The sequence below is a fragment of the Juglans regia genome, chromosome 2, assembly GCF_001411555.2.
Source record: "Juglans regia cultivar Chandler chromosome 2, Walnut 2.0, whole genome shotgun sequence".
Lineage (NCBI taxonomy): Eukaryota > Viridiplantae > Streptophyta > Magnoliopsida > Fagales > Juglandaceae > Juglans > Juglans regia.
The window spans coordinates 29,538,445-29,562,408 of record NC_049902.1 but is presented as its reverse complement, the minus strand read 5'-3'; the positions used below and the strand labels follow the sequence as shown (position 1 = coordinate 29,562,408).

Here is a 23,964-nt window from a genome sequence, read left to right as displayed (position 1 = left end):
TAATAGTAAATTTTTTAAATAAATTTATATAGATTTGACAAATGAGATGAGACACAAAATCTTCATTTCATTACATCTCGTCATTATAATTTTTTTAAATTTTTATATAAAATATAATAAATAATTCAACTTTTTTAAATCTCAATTCAATTTTTTTAAAATTTAAAATAATAATAATATTAAAAAATAATATTTTAAACTTTTTTATCTAAAATAAAAAATTATCGTCTCCCTCTTCAGACCTATCGGCGTCGTTACTCTATTCCTACCACAATTACAAATAGGAGCTAAGAAATTCTTCTTTTATGACAAACTTTTTATTTTGGGAAATGCTAGTAGTTCTTTCATTTTTGCCATTCATTTTAATCACTTATATATTTAATCTTTTTTAAATAATTAAGAAATAAATTATTAATATATTGATATATTTTTTAAATATTTTAATATGTTTAAAAATATTTTAAAAAAAATGTTTAAAAAAAAACAAAGGACAAATACACTAGGCGGCATAAAAAGCAGTCATGTATGTATAGCACCGCTCTTTTATTTTTTAAGCAGCCCAGCCAACTCCCTTTCTATTACGGGTTTAAACGTGTGTGTATATGAAAATAAAAGGGTTTTAAGTTTTGTTAAGTTGAGTTGATTTTTTTACGAGAATAATGAATTGAGATTATGGAATCTATTTAAAATGAGTTTATATGTATTTGAATGTTAAGATAAATTTAAATATATTTATGAGAAGTTAAAAAAAATTATAAATTTTACGTATAAAAATATATTGAGTTGAAAAAAATTATAGATTTTACGTATAAAAATATTTTAAATTAACATAAATTTAAAAATTTAAATGTTTGAGTGTTTAAATATTAAATTTAATTTAAAATTATACTGAATTGTTTTCAAAGTTTGAATCGTTTCCTAAATCTAATCAATCAAAATTGACGTGTCGTACGTAGTTTGTTAGATAGATCGATCAGGTTCTTAAAAAAAGTTGGAGTTGCTTGCAGTACAGCTATTAAGAGGTTTTTGTGGGACATTTGAATCCGATACCATCTTTTCTAAATTTTGTTAATGCTGTCATTTAACGAGTTTATCTAACGTGAGTTACTCGTGATAAAAAGTTTGGCACAAAAACTTTAAAGGAAACAGAAGTGCTATAATTATAAGGAAAATACTATTTTACCTCCCATTTTGACCACTCAAAGTTACCGCTTGATTTTTTTTTTTTTTTAAACTTAGTGATTAAAGAAATAATTTTAAGTATATTAATATATATATATTTTTTATTTTTAAAAAATATTTAAATGTATTAAAAAATATGAAAAAAAAAGAAAAAAAATGATTGGGCAGTCCCCCCAACGGTAAAAGTGGGGTGGCAGTATGATACCCCATATAATATAAATAAGGGTAGATGGTGTATGAGATCTCACATTGTTTGAAAAAGATAAGTTCTTGCTCTTTACAAGGTTCTAATGAGGCTCCAATTATATAATTAACTAGTCCTTTTAAAATATAGATCATGTCATTTGAGTCTTCTATTAGAGCATTACAAATGGTATCAAATTGGGACGTCACAGACAGAGTAGCCCCACCCTAATTATAAAGAACAAAATAATAATAATAATAATAATAAATTTATAAATATATTATAATATGATAGATAGACTTTATAAAGAAATAATTTTACAATTTAACGTAACATATGAAGACATGTCAATTGACTAAAATATTAACGAAAATAAATTTAAAATAACAAGTTTAAAAATGTGAGAATCTCATTATGGATTTATACAATGTATTTTAGATATATGAGTGGGAAACTGGCCAGCGGTTTGGATCCAAATACTCATTAATAGAATCCATTTAGTAATTTAATTAATTTCTTATATAATTGATCTTTTGAATGGAGCTCGATATTATATATTATATATAATTCTTGCATGGGTTTCTACCGGCAGAGTGAGAATTATAATTTCCATGATTGTTGGATGGGATCGAGTAACAAAATATATAATAATAATGGTACGTCGACCAGAATATTCGAAATTGAAACAACGCAGTCACGTACGGGCACTTATATCTAACCCTAATAAATCGTTTCTGCTGGGTAGCGAGAAATTAATGCATTAATATACCTAAAAGAACAGACGTACATTAAATGCGAGAAATATATCTTCGATCAGCAATAACAATGGGCTAGCTCTACCCTTCTGATGATAATGCACCCATTTCACATGCATGCATCATGCATGTTGACGTTGCCATCTTAATTGCCACATGTCAATGTGGTCTTTATAAGATACCATGTTCATATTATGTAAGTCATGTCCAACTCTTTTCACATAAATTTATATCAATGTGGTCTCATAAATACATGCAAGTAATTATTTTTTTTAATGGATTTTATGAAATGAGATGAGAGTTTTGATAAGTCTTTATCAAAATTTAAGATTTAGCATGCGAGAAATAAATATATGAATTCGATTTTAATATATTTAGTATTTGCTACGGCATGTCTGAAAAAATTTAATCAAACAATTATAAATGCTTTGAGATGTAATTTATTTGTTTATGTTTTTATCAATATTTTAAGCACTAGATTTTGGATAATCACTTTATAAGATCTAAATCAGCTGATTAATTATTATAATATTTTTATAATAATTATTATTACTTTTTACATATTTTTATTACTATTTAATATATTTTTTTTATATTTTTTTATTACTATTTACAGAATATTTAAAACCACTTCACTACCAAAACGTAACCTTAAGACTACCAGTAAGATTAAAGCCCTTAGTCCTCATTGCTCAAGGTTACTTCTACGTACTGGTGTTGGTGTCCCTCATTATGAGTAGGGAATAACAAAAATAAATATCAATAATGTGTGAATGCATCACATTTTTTATATATATAAAAAATATATTTAGTTAGCATAAAATATAACGTACTTTAATTATTACATTTGTCAATGACAAACCGTCAATATTTATTTTTAAAATGATATATAGGATTTATTATATTTAACGAATATATTATCTCACATATTTTCTGTATATTTATTATTATTAACTGCTAAATCAGAAATTTATATCGTAGAGGCATGAGAATGAAGGAATATTCGATCGGCTTGGTACAATTAATGTTGGCCAAAACGTCAAGATATGTGCAAAGAAACGCGTCTAGAGTAGTAGATGAAAAAAAAAAAGCAAGCAAGCGGGGTAAAACAGTAAAGTAAAAAAGATTGCGCAGCTCCCAAGATCTATGTACCATGAAATGAAACTTTCATGAACTTTAGTAAATTTCCTTTCACATTCATATTTCATAGATGGTCCAAAAGGTACAAGCATGTACACATGTGCTGTGATCATGGGAAGCGAAGTTTCAAAAAAATGGTACTTCCCAACAATTTATATGGTACAGTCACATGGAGGAAAGATCCCGAAGATCGCTTTAGACTGAGATGGGAATTTTGGGTGTCTGTCTAATCACGAATGCATGTAAATCGATATCTTGCATGGTATTAGTTGATATATAGTTTAAAATGGATTTGGATTTTATAAAGTTTGTACTATCTAAAGTGAGACATAGACACATAAAATATGTCGTATAACATTAATTGAACATTTGATGTTGCTTCATCGGAACAACTATAAATATTATTTAATTTATTTTAAGTCTTTATCTTTCTCGCAATCTGGATAGAAAAGTTAAAATAAATTTAAATCCATTTAAAACTATATTTTCATAAATAATTATATTTAAAGGTCTTTGCGGTATACGTAATTTTTAATCGTAAATTCCTACAAATTTTTTGTTTTTAATGTAGACACCTCATATAATATGGAGAGATATAAACGAGCACGTCAATTTTATTACATAGTTTGGTTCAATGTTTGAACCTCCATTGTCTACTTAAAATATTTAAAAGATTATGGAATATTCAATCGAGTTACCTAAATTTTACTCATGCTCGGAGTGGGGGCATCATTAATTTAATCATAAACATGCGAGTCATCAAAAGTCATCTAATTACTCCTAAACTGTTTTTTGCAAGACATCTCCAACAATTAGCTAATGATTGCCAGTAAGACATTTTTTAGGTCCACCTTCTGAAGGGGCCTGAAAAATGAAACAAATAAAATTATAGAAATTCCACAATACAATGAATAAGGCTTCGTTTGGAATCATAATTCCTCTCAATTCATCTTAACTCATTATTACAATTTTTTCAAATTTTAACATAAAATATAATAAACAATTCAACTTTTTCAAATCTTAAAATAATAATAATAATAATAAATAATATTTTAATAATATTTTATTATCTCAACTCAACTCAACTCAACTCACTTCAAAATCTAAACGCAAATTAAGTTATCTCAAGAAGCTACGTTTAAAAATAAAAATAAACATTAGATAAAAATTACATTTCCGTCAGTGAAAAGGGTAATGTGGATTGCTCAAATGACCCAAGAGATGGGGGGTCTGGGACTTGGGAGTGGGAACACCCGAAAGACAGTTTCTCCCGTCTCTGTCAATCTTTTCACTGACCCAAAAGAATGTGGAATTCATTTTAAACCTTTCACTTTCCTTTTTCTTTTTCTGAAGTACATTAAATCCGCACCGACCCTTCCAATATAGAGCCAGGGACACCCACATGACCCTGCTCTTTTCTCAACCGTTTCCAGCCCCTCCAAAAAGATATATATTTTGACATAACAAATTAATATAATGTTTTAATTGGATTTTTTTTTTAATGTTTGGTCGATTTCTGTGCAGTGTGCACTTGATACTACCCCAATTCCTCAATATATAGACCCTTCGAGCTCCTCCCCTTCTCCAACCTCCTACTTTCTTCCACCCTCTCTCAAAGCGCCTCTGTTCCTATACTAGTCCTGTATCTGGGTGGGGTTTATCAGAAATTTTAGCTGATAAATCATATAACATTGCCATTTTATTCTCGACTTTATCCACATTTCTGCGTGGGGGGCTAGTGAAGAGCGAAAGTTTCCTCCTTTTTTTGTTTCACAACATAGCATTGCCATTTGGGTTTATCTTTGCTGAAACCCTTCTTGTGTTTGTGTTCTAATACTGTTGTTATGGAGAGCTTTGTGAGATTCGTATCCATGGCTCCTCTGCTTCTGCTTCTTGCTCTTCCTTTTGCTTTGGCGGGCCATGACTATGGCGAAGCTCTAAGCAAAAGCATTATCTTCTTTGAAGCTCAGAGATCTGGTTACCTTCCCAGCACCCAGAGAATCTCATGGAGAGCTGATTCTGGCTTGCATGATGGCAAGGCTAGTGGGGTAAGCTCTTTCTCTCACTAACATCGTTTTTCCCTTCCACTTCAAAGCTCGGGCATTGAATTCATAATATTTCAATTTCAAATTCGAGTTTAAAGCTCGGTTCTTGAAAATAATATCTATTTATCATTCGTTTGTTGTACTATGTGTTGTATATACATGAAGGTGGATCTGGTGGGAGGGTACTATGATGCCGGGGACAATGTGAAGTTTGGGCTGCCAATGGCATTCACCATAACAATGATGTCATGGAGTATAGTGGAGTACGGGAAGCAAATGGCTTCAAGTGGAGAGCTCGGTCATGCCATGGATGCTGTGAAGTGGGGCACCGACTACCTCATTAAAGCACACCCAGAGCCTAATGTCTTCTACGGAGAGGTCTTTCCCTTTCAATCCCTCTCCCTTTAACCGCTATATTTTTAATGAAGTACTTAAAACTTCTACTTATCTATCAAAATTTTCAAACTTACAACTCTCAACTCTAATCATAGCATGTGGATTCCACCATGAAATCACCCATATGAAATTACTGCATAATCTGTGGAACTGTATAAAACTGTATTGTTATTATATTTCCATTTATTCAGAAATTGGACTTAAACCCATTTACCGAGAGTGCCTTTTCTGCGTAACACCCAAATGATTAAAAATGTTACTGATTATTTGGTGTGTTGGTTGTGTTAGGTGGGGGATGGAAACAGTGACCACTACTGCTGGCAAAGGCCGGAGGATATGACCACCGACAGGCGTGCTTACCGGATTGACCCGAGCAACCCAGGGTCGGATCTCGCTGGTGAAAGCGCAGCTGCCATGGCTGCCGCCTCCCTCGTTTTCCGCCACTCCAACCCCGCCTACGCAAGCGAGCTACTCACCCACGCCACCCAGGTTCTTAACTAACTAATCCTTCTCTCTAATTTTAGGACGGTGTTTTTCGTTGTTTCCAATGAACAAAAAAGAACAAAAAGATAAGATTGAAGAAGCTTCAAGGAAAGTACGAAAGAGCGCTACTTCCGACCTGCGTGAACAGCGTAACAGAAATGGTGGGACCACTAATGTTAGCGGCGAAGATGCCTGTTCTGCGCGGCGCATTTTAGCAACATGAGGTGTCGTCGGCTAAACTGACGGATTCAGTTTTAGCCAATTCTGCACGACGGTCTTAGTTAATTTAGGTAGTTACGCCGGTAACTTTATGTCAGAAGTTTGGTCCCGAGTAACAACCGCGCATCTATGGCACGAATCTGACACTCGCGCTCCATTTTTTCTCTTTCCGCAATCTTACACTAACGACTCGATTTAATTAATTATTTTTATGTAATTATATCTTTTTAATATGAGAAATTAAGCTTTGAAGTTAAAAAGATAGGTTTGATTACTTATAGTATTCTTGTAAAAAAAAAAAAAAAAAAGATTACTTATAGTATTATTACATGATTTATTTTAAAATAAAAAATTAGAAGTGATTATGAACCGTGAGAGTTTCTGGTTAATAAATATTAGTATTAGAGACCCAATGACATAAATATATAAAGTGTGTTTATTATTTATTTTCACACTCTATACTTATAATTTTTTTATAAAATTTGAGATATGGAGTGATAAATAGTAATTGATAAGAAGAATTTTTCAAGTTTCAAAATATTATATATAAATTAATAGTTAGTATAAAATATAAAAAAAATGATAAATTGAGCATATCTTTTGACAATCATAATAAAAATAATTTCTTATTAATATTTGTGAAATATGAGTGGAAGAAAAAGAAAAAGAAAAAGAAAAAGAAAATAATTGTTATTAATAGTAGTAAAAAATGGTTATAAAATGGGCTGGTAACTAGGGTGGGCTCAAAAGAAGGCCTCGTTAAATTATAATAGGCCGTGCGTGCCATAAAAGAACTCCGAATGGGGAAACTGGACCTACTCGAGACGACGTCGTTGATTAGCTAGTTTAAATTTTCTACATAGCATTTTGGATCACGCGGACACTGTTTCCCGTGTCGGCTGACCCGTACTGCTTGTTCGTACCTTGTGATCTTAACCGTCCACATGTAACGATCCGTGAAAAGCGCCACAGTCATTGCCTTGACACGTGAGAACAACCGTCGGTGCACTCGTGCAGCGTAACAGCCTCACATTCCCCAAAACTCCTTATCTCCAAAGTGCCCCATCACTTTTTGCAATATTGCATGTATTACCATATTGCATTCGAATTCTAATTCCCCTAGTTTTTTTTTTGGGTCTTTCAGCTATTCGATTTTGCGGACAAATACAGAGGCAAATATGACAGCAGCATCAGCGTGGCCCAGAAGTACTACCGTTCTGTCAGTGGCTATAATGTATGTTGACAGAACTCTTTCTTAGCTATCATGTTTTTTTGAAGTGTTTGGTAATATATGCTCTGTATATTAATTCGATTTGTGGGTTTATAGGACGAGTTGCTTTGGGCAGCTGCATGGTTGTATCAGGCAACCGACAACCAGTACTACTTGAACTATCTCGGAAAAAATGGTGATTCCATGGGAGGGACTGGATGGGGCATGACTGAGTTTGGTTGGGATGTCAAGTATGCTGGTGTTCAGACTCTCGTAGCCAAGGTAATCAACCATCAAACTTAACTTCAGCTACGTGATTTGGTTTTAAAATGGTAATTAGAAATGATGTTCTTCATCCCAGAGTTGGTTAATCTGCCAGACTAGCTGATAATGACAGATTTTAAGTGGTTATATAAAAATGCTATAAAATCATTTAAACTATGCCACATCAACTGGTGTAGCTGGAGATCACAAATTCATGATGAAAAATTAGCATTGTTCAAATGTATTACATTTCAGTTTGGAATCATGTTATATTTGACATGTTAAGGCTATGTCATTCCTTGTATTTTTAGTGGTTAAGGTGTTATGGTTACAGGACTTCATTATCTAATAATTCGGTAGTCAAACACCTCAATCATGTGACCATAGTCAATTTATGAACTCCCCCCAAAAGTGAAATGACATTCTGGTTCCCATCAAAGGTTAAGGTCCTTTAACAAGTTCGATGGTTTTAGTTGGGGAGCTGATTTGTTGGTCTTGTCTCTTCCCTTGCAGTTCCTAATGCAAGGCAAAGCCGGTCGCTATGCACCAGTATTTGAGAGGTACCAGCAGAAGGCAGAATATTTCATGTGTTCGTGCCTTGGGAAAGGGAATCACAATCTTCAGAAGACTCCTGGTGGCCTTATCTTCCGCCAGCGGTGGAACAACATGCAGTTTGTGACAAGTGCCTCCTTCCTGTCCACTGTGTACTCCGACTATCTTGCTTCTGCTGGAAAATACATGAAGTGTGCTTCTGGCAATGTTTCACCAACGGAGCTTCTCTCCTTTGCCAAATCACAGGTAATGCAACTATGCCTATTTCTCCTCAAAGCAGTGGTTCTCAAGTATTCTGGAAATTCGCCCATGTTTTATCGAACTGGGCTTGTTTAGTTATATGACATGGATTTGTACATATTTTATTTTTAATCGAGGCAACCGAGCATCCAACTGACGTTGTGCAATGCCAAAACACTCAGGTTGACTACCTTCTTGGGGACAATCCAAGAGCCACAAGTTACATGGTCGGATATGGTAACAACTTCCCACGACAAGTTCACCACAGGGCTTCCTCAATTGTTTCCATCAAGGTTGACTCCTCATTTATCAGCTGTCGAGGGGGTTATGCCACTTGGTTCGGCAGGAAAGCAAGTGATCCCAACGTCCTTGTTGGTGCTGTTGTTGGTGGACCTGATGCCTATGACAACTTTGCTGATGAAAGAGATAATTATGAGCAAACTGAGCCTGCAACCTACAACAATGCCCCACTTTTCGGTATATTGGCACGACTAAGTGGTGGTCACAGCGGATATAACCAACTCCTTCCAGGTAAATGCTCTGAAAAAGAATCGTCAATTTTCTAAAATTTAGCATCTTTACTGAATTGAGTTTTTTATGAGCATTCGATCGTGATCGTTGAAAACAAATTTTCTTACAGTGATTCTTCCAGCACCTAAACCTGTTACCCAACCAAAGCCATCTCAGCAACCTAAAGTCACTCCAGCTCCAGGTATCCCCTAGCCTCTTTTTTTGGATGTCTCTGTCAACATAATTTGCACTTTAGGGAAGTCAAGTTTTCCGTACACATTGACCGATAACTGAGGCACATTCACCAATTTATTTTAGAACCTAGCTTTTACTTGTAAAAGTGCGTAATAGAAAATAAGGCCTAACTTGGATCATGTTTTTGTAGCATCATCTTCTAGCCCAATTGCCATAGAGCACAAGTTGACAGCTTCGTGGAATGCCAAGGGAAACACGTACTACCGATATTCCACAACAGTGACCAACAAGTCTGCTAAGACGCTGAAATTTCTCAATCTTTCCATATCCAAGCTGTATGGTCCTCTATGGGGCCTCACAAAGTCTGGTGATTCATATGTTTTTCCATCATGGCTCAACTCTTTACCTGCTGGAAAGAGCCTCGAGTTTGTCTACATCCATTCTGCATCACCAGCAGAAGTATCGGTCTCAAGCTACACATTGGCCTAAGAGAAGCAGTAGCAGCCAAGATACACAGAAGAGAGGTTCACACAGTTTCTGGGGTTGTAATGTAAGAATTGTGCAGTTATACAAAATGCAGTCCAGAAAGGTCTTGTTTTTTTTTTATGCCCTTTCAAACTTTCCATTTTCACTTCTTGTTTTTTAGGTGAAAGTAGCTAGTTAAATAAGGCTGAAAGTTGGAGGAAGAAAGGTGTGAAGAGACGGTTTAAAAAGTGTGCTCATCCTCTTTCACCTCCACTTCCTTTCTATATAGTGATTTGAGAGAGGGAAGTAGTGGACGATTGAGAGTTGAAGAAAATGGCTTCACAACATATTTCAAGGAGTTTTCTTTCTTTTTGTACTTTTAAAAAGCTTTGGATGTTCTGTTTTTTTCCTTTTTTGGTGATGTTGTAAACTTTGCAACATTTCTTGTTTGTCATTCGAATATAGTTGGAGTAATGACATTATCTCTATTTGCTTGCCTGAGAAATTGCACCAACTTTGTGTATGTCTCTTGTTCAATGAAAATATCTATTTGTAAGCTTATTTCTGTTTGATCGATCTTATAGCTTGTTCAGAGAATAAAATCTAAATAACAGTTTGTAATGGACTAAACTAAGAAACGGAAAATAAGAGACACACAGGGATAAATGGCAATGTATTCAATGGAAAATGATAGCAAAGGAGGGGGAGCTCCTCCAAGCAATCAAACAGTGAAAATTGATCAAGTTTCCAGATAATTCTTCAGGCTAGATATACTAGTAATATGAAAAGACTAAAGTGTCCCTTAGTAACAACTATTACAAAGCAAAATAATAAAAGCAATAACACTACTTCTTGGGCCAGGCCCTAGGTCCCTTTCGTCGTCCACGGTGTCTCCATTCCTTCCTTCCTTAAGGCCCAACATGATCCTTCCTTAGGCCCACGTGCTCTGACCCGTGAGCCCCCTTTCCCTTAAGGGCTTGTTTGGATTCGCAAGTCATCTCAGCTCATCTCAATTCATCTCACTACTATTCATTACTATTCAGCAACTTTAACTCACAAATCTCACTACTATTCACAACTCATCTCATTACTATTCACAATCCATCTCAACTCATCTCAAGTCTTTGCCTAGAGTTGCTGTCGTGTTCCTCTCTATCCTTCACGCTGCCGCCTGGTTCTTCCTCTACCGTTTCGGCGTGTCACACAATTTAGTTGGATTTTTTTATTGTTTCATATACTCAGATTTTGGAAAACATATAAAAATCCCCTCAAACTATCATGTAATTTATAAGGTAACGATACCTTACACCTTCCTTACTACTGTTTTACTACCCAACTATTTTTTCTTTTGCTCTTTGAATCTAGATTAAAAATCTCATAAAATGATCTTCTTACATAATCTAAAAATAAATAAATCCAATCAACCAACGTAATCATGTAAATTAATTTCGGAAAGACTTTACACAAGACCACATAGCAGAGAAAGAGAGAGAGAGCCTACACTTACCTACTTAATCGTGCCCTCCTATCGTTACTATATCTCCTTTCCGTCGGTTACATCCACTCTCAACTCTCTTTCCAACTATCAAAAAATAAATTTAATTTTATAAAAATTGACATTATTTTGCTTAGAGTCAATTTTTACTTAGATTCAATTTTATAAAAGTGGTTGGAGGTAACCAAAGTATTAACACAGATGAGAGATGATGTTGATGGGCTGGATTTGAGCAAATTGTGTGAACCCTCGAATAATTATAGAAAAATTTTACTCATCATCCTCATACTATAAACCGCACATAATTTTTTAATTTTTTTTTTCTCTTACCAAATATGTGATGTATGGATGATAAGTAGAATAATTCAATTAGTTTAGGAATAATAAAGCAAAAAAATTAAAAAAATAAAATAAAGTGTGATGTGTGGTGTGTGAGAATAATCAAAAGCAAAGCTCTTTATATTACATATTTCTTGTCTTCCATGGGTCACTAAGTTCATTAGTTGGATCAAAGTTACAAGTTGTTCAAATCTCAACTTCTAGTCTTCTATGCATGTAGTATTTTCTAAACGTTTTGAATTTAAAAATTAAAAAAAAAAATGGTTGAGAGTATGGGAGAGACGCTAGAAGGTCTGTCCATGGGAGGATCCAGCCCGAAACCATAATTGTATGCATGGCCTACCATAGCTAGGAGGCCCACTGATTTGGTATCAATACCCACACCCTGGAGGATGGGCTACACTTTAAACCCAAGGTGAGCCTACCCACCCATGTGGGACTCGTGTTGGCTCGTACTAAGTGCTTTCTGTGCACCACTGCACCTATTTATAGATATGCATGTTTCGTCGGAAAGCCAATGATTCGGGTATCTAATTGCTTCATCTCTCCATATCTAGCGCAAAACTTCAAGGGGAGTGGCTTATTGGAATTGACCATTTAGATCAGATTTTGGATGAATCTTTGTTTGAGAATTAGCAAGCACCATTTGCAGTGGAACGTTTGTTCGAAAGTGAATTACTTGATATTATATCAATGAAATGATGGAAGAATGATAGTTAAAATGACAGAACCAGCATAAGATCTATCGTCGATCATTTGTCATCTGTGTCGTGTACCGTATGACTTTTTGTAGTTTGGACATGTCTGGAAGCCCTTGTGTAATCTCATCGAACAGGACACAAGCCTAACAAATGTCTTAATTCTCCTCACATGTCCTAAAACCTTTGCATAGAGATGCAGGAAAGGCATCAACAAAGGGTGACTACTGTAAAAAGCTCTCAACAGAGGTTAATTTGAGACATTTATGTCCTTTATAAGAACATTTAAATTCATTTACACAGTATTTCCTTTCCGTCATTTCCTACAATGACCTCTCAATGAAAGTGCTCAACACAAATTTTGATTTGAACTCATAAGCTGGTTTGAGGATAAGTTATATACAGTCAAGAAGAATAAAATGACTAGACATAATGCAATGTCATTGCAAAATGAGGGAAAATTAGAGCTCCGGAAGTGATTCGCCTCAAGCATTAGGCTTGTTTGCGCTCTTGTACATGTTGTCGATGATATTCTGTGCAACAAAGAGATCATGTCAGTAGCTTCACCACCAAGGATTTTTTCTTTTGTTATCAAATATAAATGAACAATCTCATCAATGATCCTTCCTTTACTGTGACTTGGCATACAATATATTGATTGAAGAAGTAATGCATAGGCTTAAAACAACTAAACAGAAAATCGGCAGGAAACATTAATACTGCCAAGACTTTGGGTATATTGGCAGGAATGAGTCAAAAGGGCCACAACCAATTTGGAAAAGATAATGAATAGAAATTCTAATATTTGGTTTCTAGAGGCATCAAGCTGACTTCTTGCTTGATAGCTATCGTAAATGTAACCAAACTTCCAACCTTCTGATTGGACAGCCCATGCAAGAATGAAAACAATTTTCAGCCTTCACCTTTCAACTCACTACATTGAATAAGTCAAAGGACCCACATATAGGTGGGTCATCACCACATCAACACCTTGAATCATGAATTTGTTACAAGGGCTACGTCTATGACATACAGCTCAGCCTATGACCACAACATTCTATTGTAAGCTACTTTTATTGAGACTGGATCATTGTAACAGGATTTAGCCGGTAAAAAAAAGCACTCTGTTAGTGAATGGGAAGTTCACACAAAGCACGTCGCACACAGAGAGAGAGAGAGAGAGAGAGAGAGAGAGAGCAACGAGGAAAGACCTGATAATATTTAAGCAACTGGGGCCTCTTCTTCTTATAGGTTGGAGTGGTAAGGTCACGTTCCATGTCAAATGGCTCAGGATCAAGGTGAACAGCTTTAATAAACTCAAAACCTTTCAACTGGCAGAGCACAAATTAAGATCACAGAGAGATTAGTCATCGCAAGTCAGAAATTTAATCATTGGACAGGTTCTCAAAGAAAGTAAGCAGCAACCTTTTTTTCTTTAGAAATCTTCGCAAGCTCCCCAAGAATGTATTCTTTTGCCCTGGGATTTTCACAGACAGAATTGAAATCCCCATTGACACCATTTTCTTCAGCCCAACGCTCAAGTGCTTCCTTGTTGGGGTTCACAACAGCCACAAGGAAGGACTCAAAGCTGTTTCCATAGACCCATATCTAAAAATGCAAAGGATAATACACAGTGTCAAGCTAATATAAGATTTCACTGGGTAGATCAGAGCTGGAATGATGAACTGAGCCATTCCATGTGCACTAAATAAAAATTTTGAAAACATATAGCCATCATAAGAAAAGAATAAGCATGCAATTAAGTTGCTACAATAATTGCTGTCACTTATTCTGAATTGTCTCCACCAGAAGAGGTGACAAGGGAGCCTGCAAGTCAAAAACCCAAGAGATCTAGCAGATAGACTTGTATGTCTGATGTGGTTCAATGTTGCGTGGATATGGAATCATAAGTAAAACTCAGCATCATACAGACATAATGACACTAACAAATCCTTTCAATTAGAAGCATTTTTTGCTGTATTAAAAAACAAGTGTGCTACTTCGATTTGTGCAGGTTCGGAAAGCCCACAGCCATACAGCATGTATAGAAGAAGTATCTATGTTACCTACAGGCAACTGAAGAAAGAAGAAACCAATATCATGAAAAACAAATATAGTATGTTCACTGGAAAGTATACCGAATCTATAGCTGTGACAAGACCATAAATGTTCTCCAAGTTTTCAACAGCAACATATTCTCCTTGAGAAAGCTTGAATATATTCTTCTTGCGGTCAATGATTTTCAAGCTTCCATCTGGTTGCCACTCACCAATATCCCCTGATGCAAACATCATCATCAACAACGTTAAATGAGAAGACAATTAATGACAAGGGACTAATCTTAAATCTAAAAAAACAGCATGGTTTAAGCAAACCTGTATGGAACCACCCATCAACCATGACCTCTTTGGTGAGGTCTTCACGTTTATAGTACCCTAAAAACAATGTTTTTCCTTTTACACATACTTCTCCTCGTGGTGTGTTTGAAAGGGCATCATATCCCATTTCAGGAACAGACTCTAGGCACACATCTACGTTGGGTACTGGAGGGCCCACTGTGCCAAGCATAGACAGTTCATTTGGCAGTGAGACAAATGTCCCAGCACAAGTTTCCGTCAGACCTACAAAAGAATTGGTACAGAATAACATGCTCATCATGTAATTGCAACACAAGCACTAATGTAAGCTCAGAAGAGAAGGCATCTTAAGCAGAATCTTCTGGAGATTGGCATACCATATCCTTGTATAACATGAGCACATGCCACCACTCGTAGGAAAGTTTCTACATGAGTGGAAAGAGGTGCTGCTCCAGAAAGAATAAGGCGTACCTTACCTCCAAGCCCTTGCTTCACCTGAGGCAAATGAAAAACTAATGAGATTAAAAAGCAAACAGGATGTAGACACAGTCAATGTTAATAACGTCTAGAGGGGAACTGGGGGTAGATAAGAACATATAGAATCTGAATTTCCATTTGTTATAAGTATGTATTAGAATGTGTATTTCGATCACCTGGCTAAAGACAAATTTGTCAAAAATTGGAGATGCCTGTTCATGTTTGCTTCCCTTCTTCATGTTACGAAACTTACTGCAGCAATCAAAGACATTAAAAGGTTACACTCAGATTAAGAAACAGCAATGAGTAATCAACCCAGAATGAAGAGCATTCTAGTGTCTGAATTTTAGCAATAGATTAAAATAAGTGACAATCAATGCATAACTGTCAAATAAAAAATAACAATAGCAGAAGTATGATTGTCATAAAACAGCATTTAACAAGTAAAACATATTAAGGTGATTATATTGGTGAAACATCTCAAGGTCAGTTGCAAAGTTATGCAATGACTTGATACTACAACCATTTTTTTCTTGGAGAGTAGGGTTATTGAGTATATTTTACTGCCAAAAATATTATTTATTTTCGAGAATGCAGGTGTCACATATTTTATCTTGAAAGAAGATGGGGAGAAAATAGACATTTGGGTATAACTCACTGTGCATAGGCAAAATTGAAAACTGTCTTCTTCAAGAAGCCCCCAGAGGAAACCTTCTGATTTAAACCTGAAAATAAGCAGGTCAATAATTATACATTTGCAATTGCAGATGAACAAAATTGCACTGGACTAAGAAGGTAAAAGATGAAATTCAGTGCCCCACTAAAACAACATGCATTGAAGAAAGGCATTTTCCTTATATGCCAAACTTCATCTGATTAGGTTCCACACGTGCACAAAAAGATGCAAATAATTAAAACATTACACATTCCGCCAAAAGAGGAAGTTTACCCGAGTAAATTCTATCTAACACACGTGGGACGGCACAGAAAATAGTTGGTTTTAGCTCCCCAATATCTTCAATCAAAAGTTTGACATCCTTCAGAAATAAAAAAAACCGTTATGATATCGAACTTTCACTGGATGAAGAAAATTTTTATTCATGCTCACCCCACGCCAGAATCCAATCGAGGCACCAGTTAAAATAAATAGCTCCTCAATCACCCGATCAAAGATATGCGCAAGAGGAAGATATGACAGATATACGTCATTCTCATCCAACTGAAAGAAGATACAAAAATGTATGTGAGAGTTCAGTATTATAAGATAAAATAAGCAATCAAATTTGATGGCCACATGGGGCCATTGTACCGTGCCAGAAACAAATGGAGTTCTATTCTATAGATAACAAGTTAAAATGAGCAGGAAATCACTTTTTCATTGACACTCTCTAGCAGGCGCTTCACCCCAGCTAAAAGAGCAATGATGCTTTCATTGGATATCATTACACCCTTAGGATCACCAGTAGTTCCACTAGTATACATTATAGTACACACGTCACTTTTCTTCTTCACTGGAAGATCAAACTGCTTACCATCACCCTGCAAATAAGAGGCATCCAAATATTGTATAAAAAACAATACCTATGAACAAATAACAAGTAGCGATTTCTCCGCAGAGCCATGAATAACATTGACCACTAGAGAAAGAAATTGAATAGTGTTTGGTATATTTCAAATATATATAATATATATATAACCAGACTAATCACAGAATATGCAATTTCCAGCTTGATGTCTTTGCCTCGAGTACCATAAAAAAACTCACAAAATAGTAAAAGGATAATTCTTTTAGTAGACAAACATCAAATAAAAAAACCTACCAGTTGCAAAAATTCATCCCACGAATATATTGCCAACCCAAACTTCTCAACTTCCTCTCTTTGTTCAGGTGTAACCTTGCCAAAGCTCACAAGTGCTACAAAATAATATATGCACATTTTCTGAATAAATAATATATACACATATCTATCTATCTATCTATCTATATATATATATATATATATATATGATTGATTCTTATTAGCATATGCAAGAACAAGAAATCCTAACGACAAGTCTAACTTACTTTTGAGGTACTCTGTTGTGTTAGGAAAGGTTTTCAACACCTGAAAGGCCAAAGCATAAGCTAATAAGAAAGAATCTCCTTAACATATGAATTAGTAAAAACTCCGAGAACGCCAACTTTTCACTATTATAGCAACTCGTCAACTGAAAGGTGACCTTTCCTGGTAATACTCCAGTACAGAATGACTACAATATTTTTCTGAAATGCACCCACAATAACTTTAGTCAGAACCATAAACATAACACACAAAAAATTTACCTCAGAAATCTTTTTCTCTTCCGAAAAAGCAATAGAAACCTCTGCATGGCATATAACAAATTCTATGGCCCCAGCACCTAACCAACAAATCATTAGAATAAAAAAGCCATATACATATTTCACATGATGCTTAAGATTTTAATGTTAATGCATATAGGTATCAAACATCTTACAAAGAACAGACTACAAGCCATATATTCTAACTATAAAAATCTTTAGAACCCAGAGAAATTTCATGGGTTTGTCTTTTAGTGAAAGTAATGTTGAGCCATCCTGTTGTAATGGATATGCATACCTAGAGTGTCATATAAAGGGACGCAATATAGCCCATGAGCATTGCAGGCCTGCATTAGATTTTCAGTGTTAAATCAAAATTTTACAGAGACAAAGCACACTGTTCAAGGAAGAATGAAAGCCATGACCACGGAAGTTAATAATGTAAATTTTTAAAACGTTCTATAACAATTTTAAACTGAATGGAGATTGAAGAGAGCATTGCATAACAACTTACAAAGAGAAATTGAAGAAAAAGGTGAATCAAAGGATAGAACTTATGTGCATAAACAAATATTATTATGGACCAAAAAAAGGAAAATGATTTTAATAAGGAAGATAAATTTGGAGCAACTATAGAACAAGATAGGAGTCTGGAGTCCACATCCCAAGCTTTTCCCCTTAAATTTGATCATTATTAAAAGATACATCTTCCGTTGTGAGTGATATGAGAGAAATATAAAGAAAATAATAGAGGCACCTCCATGCTTATAATCCACTCTGGACAATTGACACCATAAATGCCACATTTTGCTCCCTACAATTCAGCAATAGAGAGAGGTAAGGCATCAGGCACACATAAGTTGTTTAGGATAATACTGCAGGAAAAGCATAGGGTAGAAAAATATATTTCAGGGAGAATAGATGGTAGAATGTAGACTTACTTCCCCAAAACCACAACTTCGCATTGCATTTCCAACTTTAATTACCAAGTCATATACTTCTTTATACGTTTGCCACACGTAATTACCAGGCTGCAAAGATATGGACCACAATGGTACAGTGTAGTTCAGAATTAACAGATCATAGAACATAGACGGTCAGAAACACAAACTATACACAAAGATTTACGTACCTTTCCATTCAAAATTTCACGACGACCAAGCATCCGATTTTCTGGATATCTCTCAACAGTCATGCTGTTACAAGTGCACAAAAAAAAAATCGAGGGGCTATCATTTTTCTAAAGAACTATATGTATTCTCTATCAGCTTTCCAGTGTTAAAAACAGCTGTTGTAGTATATCTTCTAGAAAATCTGAACCAACAAAACCCCGGGGAAAAATATTTTTCGAGAAAAGTAAAAGTTTTGGAAAATAAACACAAAAGCACAAGCACAAGCACAAACAAACAAACAGCTCATTTAGATTCTGCTTCTTCTTCTTCTTCTTATTATTATTATTATTATTATTATTTTAATTTCAAGCACTATGATCCGAATCAGTTGCAAGTGATCAAAGTCCCTAAAATCCTCTGCTCAACGGTTACAAAAATAATAAATTTGATTAAATACGAAATTGAAATCCTCGGATATAAAAGTTGAGCAATCAAATTATGATACAATCGATAATTCCCAAACAGCAAAAGCACCAACTCTAAAGCGACAAGAGGAAAATAAATCCAACTTATCAAAATCCTAACGAAATAGTACAATTGGAGATGAAGTAAATTAACCTTGTTTTTGCCTTAGATTCTTGGTTACTATAATCTTATAAAAACAAACTAACGCACTCAACTTTTTCTTCTTACTTCGGAACCATTAAAAGAACCAAAAAAAAAAACAGAGGAGTAAAGAAAAAAAGTCTTTTGCGTTGCATTGCCGGGGCATTTTTCCACAGCAACCAAGCAGAGTATAACAGGATTCGTACCGGAAAACATCCCAGCAACTATCCATTCCATCAATCGGAGGAGGAAATCCATCCTTGGCGAAAACGCTGCGGTAAACCGGCCCCATCGACGGCCTCCCATCGTTGGCCTCCTTGCCCTTCTCTACCTCGACTAGAAAATTATTCTGCGCCATTCTTCAGTCAATTCCTCCGAAGAAAAGAAATCTCAACAATCTGACCGATCGCTCTCTCCCTCTCTTCCTATCTCCGAGAAATATGAATGTGATGTATATGTCTCAAGAAATTAGGTGGCTGTGCGTAGCCGGAGTGGCAAAAGCAGTAAATACGACTTCTTTACGATTATCCGAGCTGGTTTTATGAGGCTAGCGCTGGTTTTGACTTGTAGACGAAAACTATGACTATTATCAAAGCAGAGGGAGAGAGATCTGTCTGTCTGGTGGTTTCGGCCTTCGGGGGTTCGGTCAACAGCAGTGCCGTATTTGGTTCTCAATAATGGATTCTCACCGTCCGATCAAATCTGATTTTGTATCTGACCAAACCAGGACGGTTGATCTTCGAGGATTCGTGTTCTTGTGGAGACGTACGTGCAAAGCAGTCTACCCATGTGACATCTACTTGTACGGAATGTGTTCACGAACAAATCTCAACTATTTGGTATTTACAACTAAAGAGAAATGAAAAGCACCAGCCAACATCCTCAACACGGTATGCTGCGGCTTTCGGCTACATCAGCGTTACCTTATAATTAAATTCAATTAAGTCGCTCTATTTTTCATTTATAAAAAAAAAAAAAGAAAAAAAAAGAAAAATAATACTTACAACTATAATAATTATAAAATATGTAAATATATTTATTTAAAAATAAATAAATAAATATGAGATCTAAAGAAAAAAATTAATTTTTAATGATTGAATCGTACTTTTTTTTAAAAATAAATGTACGACATTTAAACAATTTATAGCTGTATTTAGTATTATTAAATAAATACTAATACTTTGCAACCTAATTTGATTATAACAGTTAAAAGATGAATAAACACTAACACTCTGCACCCTAACGTGAACTAATTATTAATGAGACTAACTATTTTTTCAAATTATCATAAAAAATTAAATTCATTTCAACATACGTTATATATTTAAACACATATTTCAATATATTTACATTTAAATATATCTCAATGAGATTCACAAAACACTATTATTCTCATATAAACTCAAATCATTTGAGATCACATCAGAATCCAAACGCAAGTCTTATATATACTATTTTTTAAAAAAATAAGTAAATTTAATACTCACATAAAAAAATTATTTTTTAAATGATGGACTCTACTACTTTCTCAAAAAAAGTGTGTGAAACTTATATACATTATGACTATATCTAACGTTATTATTATTTTAATAGTATGTAACTTCATAATTTAAGAAAACAAAGTTTATTTATCTCAAAAATTAAGAAGAAAACATAAAGCGAAGGAGTACATTTTGCAAAATTTAATCCAAATGAAAACTATAACTAAACTTTCATATTATTTTTTAATTGAATCTGACTTATGCTGTTTGAAATTTTTGTGGATAATAGAGTTATTAATTGTACAGCTTTTAAGTATAGGGCTTTATTAAAAAGCTTTTACTATTTGGTTTTAAATGGTTTTAAAATATTATACTTATTTTTAATATATTGTCAGAGGTGCATTTCAACAATAATTTTAATTTTGAAACCCTTTTTTTTTTAAAAAAAAAAAAGAGATTTCTAATTATTTTTGTCAATAAATTTACTAAACATGCTATTAAATTTTATAAATTGTTGAGACTCAAAATCAAAAGGGCATGTACTAGTTAGTCTCAGATACCAACATAAATCTTTATATGCCAAAGCGCTTTTCGTACAATCAAAATCATGCAATAGTGCTTCGACATCATTAGTCCGTTTGTTTTCAGAGATGAGATGAGATGAGTTGAGATTAAAGTTAAAAAGTTGAATAAAATATTGTTAAAATATATTTTTTAATATTATTGTTGTTTTGGGATTTAAAAAAGTTGAATTGTTTATTTTATTTTGTGTGAAAATTTAAAAAAGTTGTAATAATGAGATGAGATGAGATGAGATGAGATGTTTTTGAAAAACAAACGAGGTTTAAAGGTCTCAAGATCTTCATCTTCTTTAGAACCGGCATGCATGAATAAAGCTTCCCCCGGTATTATACTCCACCTTAATTTGATATGTTTTAATTAAAAAAGAAAATAGTTACTCTTAGAAATTTTTACCATTTCAATACAATTGATTTTAGGCCTCTTTTGTTTTCAATCATTATCATCTTATCTAATCATTATAACTTTATTAAATTTACACTCAAAACCTAATAAAAAAATAAGAAAAATATTATTTTGCCCATTCAACTTATCCCTCATTCTGACACCTCATGTATTTTAATTTTTTTCTTTACTTAATAGCTAAAGAAGTGACTATTAGTGTATTGATTTTTTTTTTTATATTTTTTAAAAATATTTTAAAATGATAAAAAAAATATAAATAAAAAAATTTAAAATGTCAATTTAGCTTAGTGGTCACTTGGAGCGGTGCTACTCAAGTGGCATAGTAGCATCGCTTAAAAACTAAACACATCCCATGTTTTCATGTCAAATCGCAATTAAGAAAAATAGATTTACACAGACGACATATGGACAAGATCAAGATTTTTTTTAATAAGTGTTACAGCTACAAAAAAAGATTTCATAAAATTAAATCCACAAACTAATGTGAGTTTATATGATACATTATATTTATTCTATAATAAAAATTATTTTATAATCTAATATATCATATAAAGTCACGTCAGTATATATATTTACTTTTGTAAAATTTATATGTCACTAAAGTATTTCAAAGTGAACTATTTAATAGATTTATGAACAATGAAAGATTTTGACCTTGGCCTTGAACAGTCGATATATGGTGCACAATTTATTTTCCTTTAAAAGAAAGGGTCGGAGAAAACTAATGAAATAAGAAAAACCTGATTGGGCCCCACGGGTTTTAAAATTGGAATGAATGAATTTTCAAGGTCTGCCATTGAAGAGTTTGCCCCTTCAACTATGCCTATCCCTATCTATCTACAATCTCCACATTTATAACCACATTCCATTCCTCGCAGCCAACCCCACAAATTAGCATATGACATAACAAACAACGAATTCAAAGCTCCCGAAAAGTTCAAAGTCCCATTGGAATGGTATACTACAATCGTTTCTATCATTTTTTTATATGATTAAATTTTTAATTGAGAATATTTTTTTTTTATAAAATGTTGGTAAATACTCTTAATTTAAAACATAATTATATAAAAAAATTATAAAAATAATTAAATGCGTATGGTTTTCTTTCTTTCATTTAATGTGATAACACCACTTTATTAATTAAAAAAAAATCAAATTCAATGATCAAATGATAATCTCGATTAATGATATTTATGTAACATATTTTATCAATATTATGAAAAGTAAAAGCGTGGTTATCATATTAATATGTATCTGTCTATGTCAGTAGTAATGAAGTGAACAAAAAAACGATCACATCAAAAATTTATGAATCAGCTATCGATTTGGTAGAAACATTCTGATTGGTAGAAAGCAACGGTTCAAAGCTTAGAAGTAAAGTTGCTGTAGACACACGGCAATTGCTGGTTGCTGTTTTTAGCTTATTTTCAATGGACGCTGCTACGTGATATAGATATTTATATAGATATTTTTAATAATTTTAAATATTTTAAAAAATAAAATAAAAATTATAATATTATTAAAAAATAATATTTATTTTACTTCGTGATTAAGGAATTATTTTTTATTTTTTGATTAAAAAAGTATTTTTTAATAATATTTTAAATTTATTTTATTTTTTAAAAATATTTAAAAGTGTAAAAAAAATCTATATAAAAAATAAATTAAAAAAATATGTATATGCTAAACCTAACGGGAGCTCCAGCTGGAACTGTAGTGTGTCCATTTTAAATATTTAAAAAAATCATAATATTATTAAAAAATATTTTCTTAATCATGAAGTAAAATAAAAAATTATAAAAAAATATTTTTTATAATTTTTTATTTTACTTCGTGATTAAAAAAGTATTTTTTAATATATATTTTTTTACTTTATAATTAAAAAAGTATTTTTTTAATAATATTTTAAATTTATTTTATTTTTTAAAATATTTTAAAATATTAAAAATTTATATAAAAAATTATTTAAATAAAAAATATATAAAATAATACTACAGACCAGCGGGGCTGTAGCATCGCCCTATTTTGAATGGACGCTGCTACGTCCACTGACTTCTCCTGACAGGTGCATTTTGCAATTTTTTTTTTTCCTTTTTAAAGCATTTTTAAAAACATTTTAAAAGGAAATTACAAATTCATAAAAACACACATTCGCGACTTTATCGTTTTCATATTTCAATTCACACTAGCAATTAATATCTTTCGTCTAGAATATATCGCAGACAAATGTCTTTATTTTTTTTTTATGTTCATAA

At 33.3% G+C, this 23,964-nt stretch overlaps 2 protein-coding genes across 3 annotated transcripts; one reads left to right on the top strand and one right to left on the bottom strand.

Moving 5' to 3' along the window:
• The first annotated feature begins 4,834 nt into the window (after positions 1-4,834).
• Positions 4,835-10,345, top strand: LOC108987144 (endoglucanase 6-like). Of its 2 annotated transcripts, XR_001995491.2 has the most exons (10): positions 4,835-5,309; positions 5,472-5,684; positions 5,991-6,191; positions 7,549-7,638; positions 7,732-7,896; positions 8,392-8,676; positions 8,853-9,201; positions 9,311-9,382; positions 9,566-9,925; positions 10,022-10,345. XR_001995491.2 is itself a non-coding variant. In XM_018960008.2 (9 exons), exons 1-9 carry the CDS (start codon positions 5,106-5,108, stop codon positions 9,862-9,864), a joined length of 1,878 nt encoding a protein of 625 aa, XP_018815553.2. In that variant the 5' UTR covers positions 4,835-5,105; the 3' UTR covers positions 9,865-10,345. The 2 variants fall into 2 exon arrangements, 1 of the variants encoding a protein (XP_018815553.2); XM_018960008.2 differs by having other exon boundaries at positions 9,566-10,345.
• Positions 10,346-12,618: 2,273 nt separating this feature from the next.
• On the bottom strand, positions 12,619-19,875 carry LOC108987140 (long chain acyl-CoA synthetase 4-like). The gene is made up of 19 exons (XM_018960003.2): positions 19,451-19,875; positions 18,659-18,722; positions 18,468-18,557; positions 18,284-18,340; positions 17,825-17,873; positions 17,530-17,606; positions 17,272-17,311; positions 17,027-17,121; positions 16,578-16,745; positions 16,315-16,425; positions 16,156-16,243; positions 15,865-15,931; positions 15,383-15,458; positions 15,107-15,224; positions 14,748-14,993; positions 14,511-14,650; positions 13,798-13,980; positions 13,584-13,703; positions 12,619-12,905 (listed from the first exon to the last, which is right to left on the bottom strand). The coding sequence occupies exons 1-19, from the start codon at positions 19,600-19,602 to the stop codon at positions 12,858-12,860; spliced, it is 1,989 nt and encodes a 662-aa protein (XP_018815548.1). The 5' UTR covers positions 19,603-19,875; the 3' UTR covers positions 12,619-12,857.
• Positions 19,876-23,964: the final 4,089 nt, after the last annotated feature.